We start from the raw sequence: 18304 nt of genomic DNA, 5'->3' as shown, positions 1-18304 counted from the left end.
TCATATATGATATATAAGCTGTGCTAGAAAGCTCAGCGGTGGTATACTGCCAAAATACCTACTTAAGACCTGATTGATATATTATTTAAGCTTACACAAAAAAGCTATTAAGAAACACGTGGTTTGAGGACCACAAGCTACCGTCTGCTAACCGGTTGACCTACTAAAATACTCGAAATACCTAATCTGACACAATTAATGAGAATGAATGAATTAATGAAAGTTTACCAGAAAATACAACTCAAAAACGTTTAGAAAGTGGCAATACTCACCCCAAACACCAACTCAGAGTCTATGAAGTTCCTTCAAATGAACCAACAACATTCAAACAACATTCATTTTTCAATATGCAGACAAGAACGAAAAGAATTTAAAAAATCGCAACGGCTCAACATTGACAAAAATTTAAAGAATTTTTACTCCCGTATTTATGGAAATCCCACGTAGTACCGCATTCCTCAGGACACCCCTCTTCCTATTGGTCAAATGCTTCCCATTCATAAAGAAGGTTCATTCATAGCCTGTGGCTTTGACATTTTGAGGTTATCTGGAAGATTTCAAACTATGCTGGTGTTTTAATTGCAGTGCTTGGCTTTTTTCTGCAGGTTTATTACGTATTTGCATGGTTTGTTAGTGGAGAAACGTTGAACTATAAGGAAAATTCTAAATTAGATTACAATGATATTAAAGCAAAACATCAAGCAAAAAATGTTTGTTTTACGTGTCAAGTATTGCTGGCTGCATACCTACTCCCTGATTTCTCATGATTGAATCTGTAATATTTGCTCTTTTACTAGCTGCTAATGCACATTGTCAGCCTCTATTTGATAGTTTGTTCATATGTGGGTAATCATCAGCCCTTTTTGTTGTGGTAATGCAAAAACTGAGTTGGATTTTCATAGTTCAGAAAAAAACGTTACTGACATTTCATAATGAAAAGACTGAAATTGAAAGTACAATATTTAGCAGGTACTTGTTTATTCGAAAAATGTTGGATTCTGTAGCAGGTGTTCAATTAGTAAAATAATGCGAGGCATTTTCTAATTTATTCGGTTTGACTGGTTGCCTGTTCATCTTTACTACCTTCAGCTCGCTCTGAATTTAAATTTGACAATGATTAATTCAGCTGATCTTGACAGTGACATCTAAAGAATTGTTTATTTATTTAAACATCCTGGTTAAATCAGTAAACAATAAAATGGGAAACATTTAATCAACTGTAGCAACCAAACATGCGACTAGAAAGCTTTGGGATGAAAGGTTCCTAGTTTGCATTTAACAGCTCTACATTGATCTGTTCTGAAAACATCAAGGTGTAACAATTACTTTAGTTTTTTATGAGGAATTTTTAAGTTTTTGTTTTGAACCATTTTAGATGATTATTATGGAAGATAATCGATCAATGACGTTCCACTGCTCGGAATTGTCGTCCACAATGTTCCACAAGCTCTATGAGCAAAAGAGAATGAACAGATTTTGTGATGTAACCCTGTATGTAAATAACAAAATTCTGAAGGCCCATCGCAACGTTTTAGCTTGTAGTTCACCTTATTTCGATTCCATTTTAAAGCATCATAAAGTAGTTAAAGAACAGCTTACTGTAAACTGTTTAGATAGCGAAATATTTAATCATGTTTTAAGCTTTATGTATACAGGAGAAATTACCGTAAAACACTCCAATGTAGAGGAACTCCTTAAACTCGCAGACCATTTTATATTAACCAAAGTAATTGAGTACTGTATAGAATTTCTAGGGACTAAATTAAGCTTAGATAATTGTCTGTTTACCTATTTTTTAACTCAGAGGTTCAAGCTGAAGCATTTAGGAAATATTGTTGAAAATTGGATAGGTAGTCATATAGATAATATTTGCGAAGGAGACGAAATTGGCCGGCTCAGTTCTAAGGAGCTACAGGACTTTTTTAGAAACAAGGTAATTTATGGCATGCTTGTTTTATTTTTATGTGCACGGATAACATTAAGAATTAGCACCCAAACTTTTTGGATCCACATTGCTGCTGCTAATAAATATGTATCTGCCAATTTATTGTTAATTTATGCTTGTTTTTATTTATTTATTCCGCTTTTTCCCGGTGTGGTTATTATACTTTTCCAATTGCGTTTATTTTGTGCCTAACATCTTAGATGTTTTTCTCTACTTTCACTCTCTTTAATACGCAAACATTATTTGTATTTCTAGACGATCTATTACAAGTAGATTTGAATTTTCTTCTAATTATAAAAATATTTCAGAAGCCATTTGTTTGTGAACTGCAGCGTGTTGAACTTTTATTCGAAAAAAATGAATTTATTAAAATAGTGGAAATCGGTTGAATAATTTTAATGATTTTATATGCTTAGGCAATTAACAACAATGGAAGTTTTGTGAAAACGAGAAGCGAAAAAATTAGACAATTGTACGCCAGTAATTTTTACTGTGAAATTTCAGTCTAATATTGCTTCAGGCGTTCGGAACTTTGTTTCGTAAATAAACAATTAATAACATTTTAATTCTTCTAGTCAACAATTTTGTTCCTTTCCAATTTGAGCAGAAACTTAAAAAATGACTAATTTCCAGATAATCACTGAAAGAATATGTCTATTTCCCAATGCTATTAAATGTTCTTTTAATTAAAACTTCAACACTATCGATAGAAAAGCATTTTCCGAATAGAACCACCCCAAACCACCCTGTATATTTCCTGACTAAGTATATTTTTCATCATTCCGCTTACTAACCAAGCTAATTAATATTTTAGAACTTTATTCTAACAACCCAGAAAGCCCTAACAGTTCTCTCAAAATGGGTCCTGTTGGACCTAGATAGGAGAGAAAAATACTTTGATAAGCTCGTTAGATGTTTCTATACTAACAATCTAGAACCGGCTGAGGTTTTCAAGCATCTAGACACGAGTATTCTGTATAGCAAAAGTGAGATTTGTTTGTTCAGGTTTTTAGATTATTTAGCGCAGAATAGTTGGACGTTATCCAGCTTTAAAACGCGATACGAAGTGTTGCAAGCAAAATACGGACAAGTGAGTAGACCGGTTTTCCAAAATGTCGTTTTTCTTAATATTTTGTTGCAATTTAGTTGATACTTAGTGACTCGAAAAGTCAGGACCAAGAAAACATTCGACCAGAGAAAATAGTGATTACTGAACGGATGGATAATAATTCGTCTCAGAATGTGTTGAACTCAGTGAAAGTGAAAGCTAAATTAAGAGACCAAAAAAGACTGATTTTGAAAAAGTTGATGCTGTTTGGTTTAAAACCGAGCTTGAGGATGGCGGCCCTGAAAATGCTCACTTGCAGAAAACAACGAATTTCTCTTAGCGAAAATGAGAAGGAAGAGACTGAAGGTTTTTCTCCAATTATACACCAATTTAACACATTGAAGACGAAAGAACTTTTAGGCAATGAAGACAACGATGAAAAAGTGGGCATCAAATGCCCGATATGTTTTGCCACCATCAATGATAGTTTACTGCTGGAGCAACATCTCGCATTAAGTCACGCAAAGGATGTAACTTACAAATGCGGGATTTGTTCGTTTGTTTGCCAGTATCATGGGGATTATTTGAACCACATGAAAACGCACTTTAACGGACCACCATTCAAATGCGACTATTGTGAGCATTAATTTCCTGTAATTCCGTGAATGTTTTTCATTATTTCCTTTTTTAGGCGAGTACAATACGGATCAAATTTCAAAACTGATTACCCATAGAGCTCAACATTTAGATGAATCCATCTATCAGTGCACCTTCTGTTCCTTTAAGGTTTGCGCAAACCAGCCTATTAAAATGCAGCGTTTTAATCTGTTTTAATTTTAGTGCCGCCAAAAGCACAACTATGTCTCCCACATGAAAATCCACACTCCAGAAAAAACCTACAAATGTGAGCATTGCTTCAAATCCTTCAGATACAAACAGAACCTGGAAGCGCATCTTCTCACGCACTCAAATGAAAAGAATTTGACTTGTGATTCGTGCGGATTCCATACCAAATTTCTTAGCCATATGGTGGCGCACAAACGAATCCATTCAGGTGAAGTGTTCCGGTGTTCATATCCGCACTGTAAATACACTTCATCAAAGAAGAATCAGTTGGCAATCCACTCCAAAACGCATAATGGAGGTACGAATGTTGGAGGGGCTCGGCCGCATGCCTGCTCAGTATGTGGACGAGGATTTATGGAGAAGTCTCACCTTGTACGACATGAGAGGTGATATATATTGCCAATGTTGCTCAATTTGCTACACCAGATCATGTTTTTTTAGGATACATTTGGAGGAAAAGCCTTTTAAGTGTTCGAGCTGCGATTATGCCAGTTCGAGAAGAGATAAGCTAAAGGAGCACTTCACTAGACACCATGGGGAGAATGCCTCAGCTAAGGTATTGTTTATCGAGAAGTATAGTTCAACTTTGTCGGTGAATGTACATTCTTAGGTCCCTTACAAAGCGAGGCCCTTGAGAAATGGAACTGCTTCATCGTCAACTTCTTCTGGGAGGTCCAAGTCCCAGGTAAATTTCGAAACGCATTGTATTAGACGGCTTGAACTTAATGTGCTTTTTGGCTTTTTTAGAACAATCAGGATAACTCTCCAGTCTCAACTTCGGCCAACACAACAAACCTTAGCAACTCGGTCAATTTTACTCAAAGCAGTAGCACAGCAACTAATGCGAGCAATGTGAGTCAATCAATTGCCGGTCCAGAAATTCAGGAGCTAATTATGCACCATCAGAATCATACTACGCCCACGGCAGGTAAGAATCAATTGCCCTTTATTTCTTCAAAAGGTTTCAATGGTGAAAATGGACCAGAATGTAGACTAAAGTGTCTTAAGGTATGGAATGACGAGTCTAGCGAATAGAATGGTGATCTGATGCATATTTACGTGCCATTCGCAATGAAAACTCGCACATTATACTTCTTGAAAACAAACTTACCGAAAGCATTGGCCCATCTGGAAACAAAGAAGAAAATGTCGTTAGTACAGCAGGAAATTTGTCCAATGTGTTGTTCTTGGAAATTAGAAATCTGAAGAATGCATTAAAGCTGAAAAACTGAAATCAGTTCAAGATAAGGGATTTATAGATTAGAAATCACCAGTTTTCTTTTTTTACCATTTTCTGCTCATGAAAGCTCAAAAAGTTTACACTACACTTCAACACACACAATGAAAAATAAAAATGCATTCCGAATTAAAAACTTGCAGTGATCAGAAAGGATAAACCACCGCATTTGCCATAAGGGCCACACTAAGTATATTTTCCATCTCAGAACGCGATTTATACGCGGTAAAGGGCTTGCGACCTATCTCGACCCACCTTAAATAAATCAGGGAGTTTTACTAAAATCTGGCCGCTACTTAGATTTTTCAACAGCTACATATTATGCCATCGGTGGCACTTTTGAGTCAAGTGCACCTGATGGCAAAAAATAAACTATTTTATACTCTATTAATTCTCAACCAACGAAATAATTTTCGCTACTTTTCAGCTATCAATGCTGCAGCTTATCCCCATCATTTCGCCGATCATGCTGCAGAGTTTCATCACGCCCATACCCATGCCCACAACATTCACAATCAGCTGCTGGCCACTTCAGCAGCCGCAGCGGTTGCTAGTCATTCGCAAAGATCAGCTGCATCAAATGGCAGCCACAACAACGGCCACGTGATGCTGTCTAGATCAAATCATTCTACAGCTACATCTACAGCCGCTGCTGTTGCAGCTGCAATGATGCTAGATCCCAGATTTCATCATAATACTACGGTATGATTTTTATATTCAAATAAACATTTTTGTGATAAAAGCTTACAAATTGGACACGGCACAGTTGTAGAAGAGCTAGGGAAGAAGGAACAGGCGCCAATTAAAAACAACGAAAGTGCAAAAGTTTCAAAATTATTTTAGCTTCTCTTTGATTGTGACTAAACGCTTGAATTTTTGTGTGAAAAGTGCGAGCTATAGATACATTTTCCGGAAGTTTCATCCAAAAAATCAAATTATTGGCTGCTTGGAAGAATTTAAGTTCTGTTTGTAAATCTCCAATCCTCAATAGCTTGAAACTTACCGAATAGAGAACATTTGTTGACGCCTTGAAGCGTCGATTTATTTCATGCAATATTTCCGTTTTTCGCTTGAATTTTGAAATATTGTAAAATCTAATTCGCGACATGTGCTGTATGGAAGAGAACTGTGTCACTGCATATGTAAATTATATTCAAAAAGGTTTTATAACAAAACGCGCGGGGTTAAAAAAATTATTTCTAATTCCAATTTATCTTATTAGAGTTTTCTTCCCATGTACAAAAAATTAAAACGCAAATTGAAAAAAACTAAACAAAAAAATCGCGTTCGAATCGCATCGCATGATGAGGAAGGTCCAGAAGAAGGAAAAACATGTTTATCGTGAAGTGTCTCTCGGTGAATCTTGGGATAATTTTTTGGAACTGGACTCATTTTTTTCCGACGACTCTCGACATCTGATTTGCCGTGATAATTTTTGCACGTAACTGTAAATGTGGGTATCTAAAGCATTTTGGTTGAATTTGTAGAGCATCGGGGCGGTTTAAAAATGTTAATTATGTCCGAAAAAGTGTTTTTTTTTTCAAAAGAATCCCCTGCTTCGTATCGTTGGCTAGCAAGAGCAAACTAAATGAATTATTCTAGCAGCTCTGGGCGTCGATATACATGTAATAATATGTACTTTTAGGTACCATATCATCCCTCAACCACCCCTGTTTCGATGGCAATGGCTGCCGTTCAATCTTCGCAACAAATTCAAGCGTCCGGCCAGGGCGCTGAATATCCGCCTCCTTTACAAAACTGCATGACATTATTCTAAAATAAGTTCGCTATTCCACATTAGTGATTTTCTTGGCTTGTACTGACTGTACACGTATTAATCCATAGGTATTTTGCTTTCGATTGGAAGAGGCAAATGTGTGGATATATCCAAAAATCGATGAGCAGGGCGTTCTTGAAATGCTGATCTGATGAAACATTCGCAGCTCTAGAGCCACATAATTGAATAAAACTTACTTAAATTCGTTTTTAAACGCAAGCTAGTCGACAATGGCATCTATATGATTCTGGTCCAGTGAGTCGCCATTGAAAATTGCGCAAAAATATAGTTTGTCCAAGTTTAAATTAATTTCAAGTACACCCTCTCAACATACACTCGCAAATTATGTAATTTTCGGTATGTAAAGTGTAATGAAATAAAAATAGGATTTAGAGGGATTTTTCAGTCACCCCAAGTTTGTCCCTAATAGAATGAAACAACATTTGGCTTTAACAGTTTACATTTATAACTTAAAATCGATCTTTTCCCCGGGAACATACGGAGAGACAAAGTCCCTGGCAACATTTAAAAGGCAAACTAGAACAAGGCAAAAAATCAACAGAAACGTCGATATGTTATTTGCTCGAGATGCGCTTTTGTTGCATCCACTTTCCTTGCAGCAATAAGTGCAGCTATATGAGTCGCTATTTGGGTTGCACTGCATCCCGAGACCTGAAGCCATTAATTCATCGTCAAATGAGCACGGCGCCAATCCACATTCCCTCTTTACTACCAAGCCTTCCTGAGCTGAAAATAGCAAAAAATGGGGTTTAGTTGAATAATAAAAGATTTATCTTACCATTCTTCGAGACGTGCATAGCGCATCGGTCAAACGGGGAGCCACACGCTTTCAGATCCCGAATATCGCAGTTCTGCAAATCGTGTCTTGTGCACTGGTAACATGTGAGATTGTTGGAAATTGCGGATGTACCTCAACAGAAAATATTGTTAATTTATACATTATCTGTATATGTGTTTTTGCCCCCATTTTTTCTTCTTATACACGGTGTTATTTGATAATCTGCCGTAATTTCAAGAACGCATTTTTCAATAATAAAATGGATACGTTTTGATCTAATGCGAGTTTTCGTAAAGTATTTTGCTCTTGAACTTTGAATAGTCACTTTCCTAATCAATCTGTACGTTTTGTGTGTCTTCAATTTTGTTTGTTAAAGGCCATGTTTTCAAGAAAAATGGTAAAATGTATATTGGGAATTCAGATACATTCACCAGGAGGTTCAAACAATAAGAATTTTCGTCATACAGATTTGGTCGCTTTCAGCAATTTTTCTGAAAAACTGTGCATTTGTTAAAAAAACTTCCAGAGTCACAAAAGCTTTTACTTTTTTTAAACCAACATGAATAGTCGACGTTTTGTTGCCTAAAAAACAAAGAACTCTCCAATCTTACTCCAATTTAATGTAAGAAACGCACGAAAAGAATATATTTAATGAAAAATTACATATCGTTGCATTCGAAAAATAATCAACACCTAATCTGATTAAAAAAAAACCCTTAAATTAATTTTTAAAGCACCCTACATTAATGGACAATATTAACGGAATAGGCGCTTTCACTATACAGATCTATTTCTCCACTCCTTGAGCGCATTCCCCAGAACAGATAAAAATACACTCAAAGCAATAAATTGGAGGAAATTTAACAATAAAAACTTACAACTGAAACATGCCACTATCAAAATACCAACAGCGAACATTTTAATTTCATCTAAAGTTGCGACGACCATTTTAATAAGATTTGAATGGAATTAGTCGAGAGCGCGTTTTAGGCAGATCTATACTTCCCGATTTCCTGCTTTGCACTAAACGTGGGGGATTGAGGACCGAGCATTCGCAGGATCGAGGGTTTGCAGAATATCGGGAAACGGGAAAATGTATGCAGGACATACGGTGAAAATATCCCGGAGAGTTTTCAGGCAGTAGCAAATATTGCGGTTTCCTTAAAACATGTCAGCCTGAAAAATCAATTATTTAAAGGTTCTTTAATCCTTCTGTTTCAGTTAGAGGTAAAACATGTTTTTGAGAACAAAAGGCAACAGTCAGCGCTGTTTCCACTCTGAAATTGTACCTGAATATTTCAGCTATTGTTGCGTTAAGTGGCAGATATAAAAACATTACACGTAGTCTCGTTAAACACATCCTTATATATGTTTCACCCTGTATATTGGAATTGATTCTTGGTTTGCACACTAAAAACCATTGAACATTTTCGGATTTTCTTATATAAATAGATAGATGAATTTTAAAAGACTATAAATCCGAGCAACAATCCTTCCTGCTGATGTTTTATTGAGTATTTTCTTATTAATAATTTTTTTTATTATTTCTTTCCCGATTAGGTTCGATTTGTCTCGCATGTAACATGCTAAAGTTATTATTTTTTTGGTAGTGTTTTTTTTTCTATATTCCTTGTTATGCTGAACTTCTTCAACTTCTGGTGAATGTTAATACTTAATTTTCTCCAACTCTCTTAATTCAATTTACTTAATTAAGATACAACAACAAACATTAATAAGACCTTAAAGCAAATTACCTTGAAACTCTTTACTCGATGTTTTCGTTACAAAATCCGGTTTTTATTTTAATTTTTCCATTACTATTTACTCGATATTTAATTATAACTTCCACTTTTTTATTATGTGAATTGTCCTTGCCCACACTATGGCTATCTTCGTTTACCTATGCCTGTTCGACGGAAAGACTTGATTTTTTATAGAGATGCGGCAACATTGCTTATTGACACACCCAGCTGTGCTTCATGACTGTTTACTGTTTACTTCCAATTTTTTTCAAATTTACTGCTTGTTTTAGTTTTGCATGAGTACACATTTTACTCAAAACCCATAAAACTTACTAACTTCCAAAATGAACCCGCTCAACTGCCTTTTACTGCTCATTTTAGGGCAGTGTGTTTATTATGGTAAGTTAACCTCAAAATACGATACTAATTTGTATTTTTTTCTGTAAAAACTTAGTTTTTTGTATAATGAAACTATTTATTTTCCTTCAGCGACTTCTCTAGAGTGCTATGTTTGCGACAGCCAAGAAGATAACAGCGAAAAATGTGTTAAAACTATCCAAACATGTAATTATGGGGAAGATGTTTGCCTTACAGAGATTCGATGGGGCTCCACTCCATATTGGCAGCAAGGTAACTTATTTGAAGCTGGGCGGCAACCTTCATTCTGAAAAAATGCCCATTTTTCAACCCTAATAACACATCGGTACTATAGTCACTATTAGCTCAAAGTGTATCCACTAAAGCTAGCAAATGAACTTACTGGAGATTTTCTGGATGTTTCTAATACTACTTCCAGGTGCTTTGAAGCAATATTATATTTCAAAGAGATGTGCAACGAAAGACAAATGTGAAAGATACAGAAGCAGCAACATGGGAAGTTGTACGCACATTTGGTATGAGGACTGGAAGTGCTCTGAATGCTGCAAAGGCGATAGGTGCAACTATTATATTATAGTAAGTCTCAATATTTTCGTATTCACTTTGAGCAGTCATCTGAAATATTCCCAATTTTTTAGTCGGCAGGTTCAGTTCTCAGCCGAACCACATTACTAATAACATTCGCGTCGTATATTTTAAGTAAGTTGGTGTTGTGAGACCAAATGTATACTACCAGAAAGTGCAAATACTGCGACAGCGCCGCACATTTAATTGCAATTCAGTCTTAGGGTTCTCTTTTTTAATCTGAATGTTCTGTGATATTCAATTTTTAAAATGTATTTTGTGCCTTAATTGTTATTTTTTATATTGTGACTACTAAGCAACAATTCCGTCCAAACATGACTTAATTATTTAATTATGTATTCTTTAGGAACGAAATCAGTCTCTAATAAATAACATCGTATAAGATGAAACAAAAACCTTCGAATATATTTTGTGTACCTACAGTTGTGTCTACAATTAACCTGGTATCTAAGTACACAGCCTGAGGTTCCTCATTTCTTTTGGTAATAATGTCGCTTTTTATTATGTCCACTGTCCAATTATGTGGATTGTTTATTACATTTTATATTATGTATGTTTCTATTACATATGTGTGTATGCTAAACACGTCCTAAGTTAAGTAAAATTTCAATCAACTATATAAAAATAAACGAATGTTTTTCTACCTACTTAACGTATTTTTTCAGTCCTTCACCATCGTATCCCGCTCAAGAATAGCGCCTGAACTAATAAATTAAGCTATTTACTTCAATAAAACATATTTTACTGCCTGCCGGTAATCTCGTCACAAAGATTAGCTAGTGCCTGACATTCTTCAGTTTTTTGGTTCAACTCGATTTCAAGTGATGCGGCTTTTATTTCCAATCTTTTCACCTGAGCTTGTAAGTTTGATAAATCGCGCCTGTATCTTTGTTTTTCGTCTTCAGTCTCTTGTTGCGCCCTAGATGAAGAACATTCAACAATTATCAACGGCAAAGCGTTGTTTTATATCTTCTTACCTTCTAATTTGTTCCAAAGATTGTCGTTTCATCGCCGCGCACTTTGATTCCAGTTGCGACAATTGCCCTTCAGCGTTTTCAATATTTTCCACTAGAATATCCTCATTTTGCTTATACAACGTTATCACTGATTTTGCTTTTTCGTATTTTCTGCAACAGAAAATCGGTTTAATATGAAAATTAACAGCTAAAGTGGCAACTTACTCAAACAGGTCGGAAAATGCCATTTCCGTATTGTTGAAATGTCTAAAGTTGGTGCTTAATTCAGTTTTGAGCTTTTCTAGTTCGATGCTTTGCTCAAGTATTCGTTTCTCATATTGCTCGAGTAGTTTTCTAAAAAAAATTAAAATATTTACTTGAAAAAAAATTAATTTAGTATAATTACTTGTAATTGTTAATTGTGCTGCTGCTGTGCTCAATTTTTAACGTAGTTTTATTGTTAGCTGGTTTGATGGAATCTTGCTCAAAATCAAGTCCGTTTCTAGTTTGATTATTTGCTGCACTTTGGTTTTGCGTTGAAACAAGTTTCTTGTTTTCTGTAGAATTTTCGTTTTCATTTAGAGCTTCGTTTTTATTCCCATTTCTTTTGTCCTCAGTCGACTCCAAACCAGGCAGCTTTAGTTCTGCATCAAGCTTTTCCTCCAAATTATTTTGGTTACCAACCCTGCCATTTATATGCTGGGCAGCGTTGCTATCAGGGGCTGAAGAATTAGCGAAGTGTTTTTTTGCAGCTTTTTTCCTTTGGGCGTTTTTCCTATTTACGGACTTTTTATAGGTTGCTGTTTTCAATCCGTATGCAGTTTCATCCCTTCCGTTTACTTCTGCTATGTTTTCTTCTGTTTTTGCTGACTGCTCTGTATCAGTAGTTGCATTTTTATTTTGTGCTTCTAATCCACTTTTGCTGCTTTGGATTGTTTCATTTTTTGCGGCTGTTTCAGTTTCCGACTGTTCGACGTTTTGACTAGCTTCAACCACTTCCCTTTCTTCAGCTCTTGGTTTAGCTTCTCTGATTTGGTCATTGAGTGAAGATTTAGCTTCCTGATTAATCTCTACTTCATTTTCATCTCCTCCCTCTTTAATACTTTCGGCATTCTGATTAGCGATTGACTGTATTTGACTGCAATTTTCTACTGAGAAATGCAGATTATCCTCCTCAATTGCAACAGCTTCATTACTTTTATTTTGGTTGAATTCTTCAGAAGGTGTATCAATATTTGTAGATTCAATCATGCTTAACAGGAAATCGGAACGATGGCTACTTTCAGAGGTTTTATTCAGCTCTTTATTTGCACTGATGTCTTCATTATTTTCTGAAACTAATTGATCTAAAACGTCATTCGCATATTGCCGTTCGAAGTTTTCAAATTCTTTCGTATCCTGCCTTTGATACTCAATATTGACTTTGGCTTTTTCATGGTTTTTATTGACCTCCGCCAACTGGTTGTTAAGATCCACAATTTCCGGTTTATCAGAACGGTGTAGTTCATCAGATGGTTTCCCATTTTCATCATGAGAATGTTGACTCCTTGCAACCAGGATATCAAGGATATCGTCTGTAGTGTTAGAAGAGTTGCTTTCAGCAATTCCTTCAAACTTTCTCTCAAGATTTTCAAATTCCTGGGTATCTTGTCTGTGAAATAAAACGTGGTTTTCTTCAAAATTTCTTTCCAGTTTCTCAAATTCTTGGGTATCTTGTCGGTCGAGCGAAACGCGGTTTTCTTCATTTGCTGCACTTTTGGTAACAGTAGTCTCCTCTAGTTTTTTTATAATGTGGTCGAGTTCTTGCGTTTCTTGTCTCTCGTAAATTCTGATTTGCTCCTCCTTACTCATTTGTTCCGGTGTTTCTGCTTCGACGGTTTCCCGTTTCTCTTCTAATGAAAGAACCGCATCTTCCTGTTCGGGAGTTTTTTCTTTGGGCTTCGCTTTTTCCACATTGGTTGAACTTTCCAAACTTCCTGGTTGAGGAAGACATTTTGGATCTACAACTCTTACACCTTCCAGACTTTTATGCATATCTGCATCTTCGACATTAATATTCGTAGCATTCGGGCATTCATCCGAATCGTTTCGGTTTTTTATGTTTTTGGTGTACGGCTTTGGTTCAATTTCTGATGCTTCTTTGGTCAATGTTTTTAATTCACTTTCAACACTATTTTGTTCTGCATCGTTTTTTATTAGCGTGTCGCTTTTAATTGGAATGTTTTCCTTTGGCTCAAGTCCATGGACAGTCTCGTTTTCTTCAATGTTTTCGAGTGCATTTTTTGGTTCCAATTCATCCAAGTTTTCCACGATGTTGAACTGTTTTGGATCTTCAATATTCGTTTGATGGGCATTTTCAGCGAGAACCAAAGTTTCATTCACGCTTCGGATGAGATTTTCTAGCGCTCCTTCCGATTTGCTGGTTGTGAGCTCTTCTGAATGGTTGCGCTTCGGGAGCGAAATTCCACTCATTTCTAATGGGCTTCTTTTCACATTCAGTGAACTTTCTAGAATTGTGTTACCTGATGATGAGTTCTCTATAGAGTCGTCAAGAATATAACTTAACGAAACGTAGTCGTTTGAATCTTCCGCATTAAATGTAGCCGGTTCAGTTGAAGACTCTCTGCTGCTTTCAAATTCCAGAACTTCCAGACTATCACTAAGCTCGTGGTTTGGAAGCAAACCATCTGCATTGGGAGCTTCTAAGCTATCCACCATGCTGGTGTTCAAGGAATCGGCTTCTGTGATATTGAAAGTGATCGAATCTCTTTGCTGGATCTTCAGCTCCTGTTGGGATATTTCAGTTTCCGAATCCTGCATTTTGATTATCTGTTTTTCTCTGGATGGCGGAGTTTGTGGGGTTTTCGTTGTGAAGGACTGATTTACGCTAGGTTGAGTTGATAACTGGCCTGAAAGGGAAATAAATGAATCTAATTGTTTTAACTTCTTTGAAAGATGGAGTTGAAGAGGAGAAAAATACTCACATTTTGTTGAATTTTCGCGCAAAATTCATATGCAATTACTAAATGCTAATTTTTCATTCGTAAACAATATGAGTTTATTGAATTGTTGTACAATTGATAAATCCCTTATCAAAATAACGCACTTGAGTTTTATCGCTTTCTAGTAATGATTGTGGGGCAGTGTTATTATTAAACATGCGGTATGAAGGATGAGGATTTAATTTATGTAAGTCTTAAAAATTAACAGTATTACTCACCTGAGATTTGCGTACTTGCAAGGAATGTTTGTTCATTTTTTCTAGTTTCCCTGGTGTTTATTATAGAATCTGAGCCTGTTACAGCGTCCTGAAACGTTTCATCTTCTTCAGTTGGTTTTGTATCGATAATTTGGCCAGTTGTTGCGCTAAAAATTGTTGATTAATTCATGTGCAAAATTTTTGTTTCTGTTTCTGTGTTGAAAAAGTCTAGAAAATGTCTGCCTTACCAAGTGAAAGACATGTTTTGTTAATAGTTGAACATCAATCTAGCTGATACCATTTCAACGAAAAATAAATATTTATATCTAATAAAAGCATAGACTCAGGCTTAACTAGATTATTAAGTAAATTTGCTTATTTTATTACCTATTTGATGTAACTGGAGGATGTTTTTCCGCATCACTTTTTTTCGATGGTTTGAGTTGATCTGTTAAAAAGTTGCTCGGTTTTTAAATTTATTCACAGAGAAAAAAACATTTTGATTACCTGCATTATTTGCAGGCCTTTCGTTATCCTGCTGCTTGATTTCATTCTGAAATAAAGAAGTTTAGACTGAATTTGACAAATTTTATTATATGGAAAGTGCTGGCCACCCATAATGATACGCGGTTTTCCTGTGCTTAAAAGCGCACAAAGCAATTGTGAACCAGCAAAAGTTAATCTGGCAATTATATACTACCTTATTGATGTATTTCTTGAAAACACTGGTAACAAAATTCATGATTTTTCCGATTTTCTCGCATATATGATTACGAACGTTTATTTTTTCGTTGGCACGGAAAATAACACTAAAATCGAAAAGCTAAATATAATTAAATTTAGCCTTAGCATTAAACGTCACTGATCGGCACCAATTTAATACTGCGCGCATTTTGCGCACATAAGTATACAAATCTATAAAGTTTTTGCGGAATATTTTGACCTGAAAATCGTCCTTAGCAATGGAAACCAAAGAGATTTTCGTAGCTGAAAATAAACATTCGTTCTTTGAACAGACAATGTCGGAAATGAATAATAAAATTCTATTTTTAAGAGTGAGTGCGGCTGTAATGAACAGCAGGAGTGGCTTTCCCGCCTTGATTAACAAATGGGTCAATCATTTAAGTTGAAGGTGCGCAACAACAATTTAAGATGCGTTGTGAAATTTATCCAGAACAATTAATTGTTAATAGTCTAAAAGCAAAACGCAATTATAATTGCTACTAGCTTTAGCTACTCAATAACAAAAATATCTTTTAACATGATGAAATTCGTGGTTAATTGTGTCTTTTTCTGCATAGAGGATGTTTTGGGGACTTTGTGTTAATTTTTTTTTCTATTCCTAGTTAAAAAAGCAACTCGTAGAGGGATTAAACCTTGCAAATTTTCGGTTTTGATATTTTCATACAAATGAAGAAAAGCAGGCGTAAATGCTGAATTAATTGTGGCCTAAAACCACGCCCTTTTATGGATTGTTTAAAAACCAACGCTGGCATCGATGCATTATAAGACTTGTGCCAATATTGGGAAGACGTCATTAATTTAAAAGTTTTAAGAAGAAGAAGTTTTATTTCAAATAAACAATAACAAATACTCGCAAGTAAATTGTTGCAACTTTCGTTAATAACAGGTAGTGTTTCGGTTAGGTTTTTTTGCGATATTAGAACGTTCGATTGCTGACTGTCAATATGGAAGGGATTCTTTGGAAATGGACAAATTATTGGAATGGTAAGTGGCCACATTGGAAGCTTTTCACAGGAAAGTTTACAATTTGTTTTCTAATTTTTGTGTATTTATTCAATAACGTTTAATATTTTCTTCGTTGGTCAATTTACAACATATTGAAATCGATTGACTAACATTCTGAGACCCAAGAATTTCTGTTCCTCCATCAACAATTGGGCAATTTTATGTGTATTGAATAAAATCATAATAATAATAAAGTAACAATACATAAGAGAATTAATACAGGTTGGCAAACACGATGGTTTATACTCGAAAATGGAATATTGAGCTATTACAAATCCCAGGATGAAGTGAAGCAAGGCTGCAAGGGATCCATAAAAGTGCAAGCATGCGAAATAAATGGTAAATAATTTTTTCTATTTAATTGTTAACAGTCGTGCCATAAACATTTTCTCTTCCTTGACCAGCAATTCGACTTCGATTTGGTACCAGATTGTGTGCTTTCAATTTATTGCGGCAGATACATTTAAACTGAAAATAGAGCTATATTGTTCTTATCACTGCAACATGAAATTTTAACGAATTGTGTCCTTTAAATAACTCTAAGTTTGCGTTTTTGTCTCCAGCTCAGTTTTTTTTTCAGTAAGTTCAATAGATCATACGCGCATGGATCTGGTAATACCAGGTGAGCAGCACATGTATTTAAGAGCAGCAACTTCTCAAGAAAGACAACAGTGGCTGGTAGCTCTTGGAACAGCCAAAGCGTGTGTCCATAGTAGGCGAGGAAAGGAAAACAGTGAGTGTATTTTAAGAAAATGTTGCTTGATTTGAGTTTTTTTGTCCACAAGGCAAAACATACAAAAAACTATAAAACGCAAGTACCAGCAATAACTTTTTTGATGATTTTTTTTGACTTCTCCATTTAATTTGGAAGCTTAAAGCTCTCTTGCGTTTTTCTCTGAGATTTTTTGGTTTTGGTTAAAAACATAAAACCGTCGCTGGTCGAAAAAATGCAAATTAATTTTACTCTTGGAGAATGCACTTTTGCATCAAAGTTAGTCACTTAAAAGATGTGGTATTGCTAAAAGGACAAAAAGGGAATTTTGGAACATTTGAGTAAGAAACATTTTGCATAAAGAGGATTCCGTCCTTCTTTCAGATAAGAATGTTTTCCAGCGATTGCAATTGTTCGATTTTGTTCGTTTGTTACTTCGGTTCTCCTAGATTTTAGTTTTCAAAAGTTCACTGCTAAACATTCCCAGTCTTTCTTAAGGAAAAAAATGGTTGTTTTTTATAGCCAAAAGTCCTGATTCATTAAAATCAAAGAAATCCGAATTAAAGCTCTACTGCGATTTGTTGATGCAACAGGTCCATGTAATTAAGAATTCAGCCCAAGCTCCTGATGGTCCACAAATTGAGGTAATCGCCAGATACTTTTGAACTACATTTAAGTACCTAAACGCATTTTTTTAATTTTTAGAATATGGATGAAACTACACGGCTTTTAGGCGCAACTTGTGATACATTTATCAAAACGCTGGATGACTGTATGAAATTAGCAGCGAATGGGATATACGAAATGCCCATAAACAATGAAGTTATTTTGCCTCCGATTACAATTAAAAAGGTAAGCATTTCCTTATTTTATTTCAATGTGATTCATGCAATAGTTACTGTTTCGTCTAGGTTTTTAAGCGATCAAATTCCGGAAAAACGTGAGGCTAATGTGGGTTGGATAACACTTTATAGATGCTATTGCGTCCAAGTTAAATGTTTTTTTCCTTAAGTGACTGTTCCGATTTAATTTACAAGGGCAGTTTTCTTTGCGTAATTCAGTTTCTACAATCTGAAATTAAATTGAACGATTATTTAGTCTGTGATTAGTGTAATATTGATTTGGAACGTATTGTATAAGTACGAGCAAATTAGTATGTGATGAAGGAACTTGCGTAATCAATAATGCCAAATGACTTATTTATTTTATATATTTATAAACGGTGTAAATCTGTTAGGTGTATTTATTTAGGTATTTTTAATGAAAACCACAAAAGGCACAACTTTGTTAAAACTTGTCTAAGAAATTTTACTTTAGTATTAGAGTTATTT

The 18304-nt window shown here is 35.3% G+C and overlaps 5 protein-coding genes and 1 long non-coding RNA gene across 9 annotated transcripts in view; 3 read left to right on the top strand and 3 right to left on the bottom strand.

The window, feature by feature from the left end:
• Positions 1–399, bottom strand: part of LOC125504461 — a 4208-nt gene extending 3809 nt beyond the window's left edge. For both annotated transcript variants that reach the window (XR_007281506.1, XR_007281505.1), the window contains exon 1: positions 273–399. This is a non-coding gene — a long non-coding RNA (uncharacterized LOC125504461). The remainder of the gene's footprint in view (positions 1–272) is intronic.
• Positions 400–1131: 732 nt separating this feature from the next.
• Positions 1132–7247, top strand: LOC109542156 (histone-lysine N-methyltransferase PRDM9). Its single transcript, XM_019911264.2, has 12 exons — positions 1132–1313; positions 1376–1933; positions 2760–3035; positions 3092–3359; positions 3414–3629; positions 3685–3779; positions 3834–4225; positions 4281–4395; positions 4450–4524; positions 4587–4767; positions 5504–5778; positions 6722–7247. The coding sequence occupies exons 2-12, from the start codon at positions 1376–1378 to the stop codon at positions 6851–6853; spliced, it is 2583 nt and encodes an 860-aa protein (XP_019766823.1). The 5' UTR covers positions 1132–1313; the 3' UTR covers positions 6854–7247.
• A 48-nt stretch (positions 7248–7295) lies between these two features.
• On the bottom strand, positions 7296–9527 carry LOC109542183. Its single transcript, XM_019911295.2, has 3 exons — positions 8531–9527; positions 7653–7784; positions 7296–7600 (listed from the first exon to the last, which is right to left on the bottom strand). Exons 1-3 carry the CDS (start codon positions 8598–8600, stop codon positions 7317–7319), a joined length of 486 nt encoding a protein of 161 aa, XP_019766854.1. The 5' UTR covers positions 8601–9527; the 3' UTR covers positions 7296–7316.
• Positions 9528–9593: 66 nt separating this feature from the next.
• Positions 9594–11004, top strand: LOC109542186. Its single transcript, XM_019911309.2, has 4 exons — positions 9594–9793; positions 9884–10024; positions 10191–10348; positions 10411–11004. The coding sequence occupies exons 1-4, from the start codon at positions 9739–9741 to the stop codon at positions 10486–10488; spliced, it is 432 nt and encodes a 143-aa protein (XP_019766868.2). The 5' UTR covers positions 9594–9738; the 3' UTR covers positions 10489–11004.
• On the bottom strand, positions 10737–15540 carry LOC109542148 (GATA zinc finger domain-containing protein 14). Of its 3 annotated transcripts, XM_019911231.2 has the most exons (8): positions 15213–15540; positions 15020–15065; positions 14900–14960; positions 14534–14679; positions 11720–14222; positions 11539–11667; positions 11335–11484; positions 10737–11276 (listed from the first exon to the last, which is right to left on the bottom strand). In XM_019911231.2, exons 1-8 carry the CDS (start codon positions 15252–15254, stop codon positions 11099–11101), a joined length of 3255 nt encoding a protein of 1084 aa, XP_019766790.2. In that variant the 5' UTR covers positions 15255–15540; the 3' UTR covers positions 10737–11098. The 3 variants fall into 3 exon arrangements, with proteins under 3 accessions (XP_019766790.2, XP_019766799.2, XP_019766810.2); XM_019911240.2 differs by lacking the exons at positions 14900–14960; positions 15020–15065; positions 15213–15540 and adding an exon at positions 14761–14835; XM_019911251.2 differs by lacking the exons at positions 14534–14679; positions 14900–14960; positions 15020–15065; positions 15213–15540 and adding an exon at positions 14298–14499.
• A 457-nt stretch (positions 15541–15997) lies between these two features.
• Positions 15998–18206, top strand: LOC109542167 (pleckstrin homology domain-containing family A member 3). The gene is made up of 6 exons (XM_019911282.2): positions 15998–16240; positions 16484–16600; positions 16842–16994; positions 17496–17617; positions 17679–17825; positions 17885–18206. Exons 1-6 carry the CDS (start codon positions 16201–16203, stop codon positions 17915–17917), a joined length of 612 nt encoding a protein of 203 aa, XP_019766841.1. The 5' UTR covers positions 15998–16200; the 3' UTR covers positions 17918–18206.
• Positions 18207–18304: the final 98 nt, after the last annotated feature.

This window comes from Dendroctonus ponderosae, unplaced genomic scaffold (assembly GCF_020466585.1).
Source record: "Dendroctonus ponderosae isolate FM_Combo_2020 unplaced genomic scaffold, Dpon_F_20191213v2 Dpon_F_20191213_5, whole genome shotgun sequence".
NCBI classification, from domain to species: domain Eukaryota; kingdom Metazoa; phylum Arthropoda; class Insecta; order Coleoptera; family Curculionidae; genus Dendroctonus; species Dendroctonus ponderosae.
Note: the sequence above shows the minus strand (reverse complement) of the source record. Positions and strands in the feature narration are given on the sequence as shown.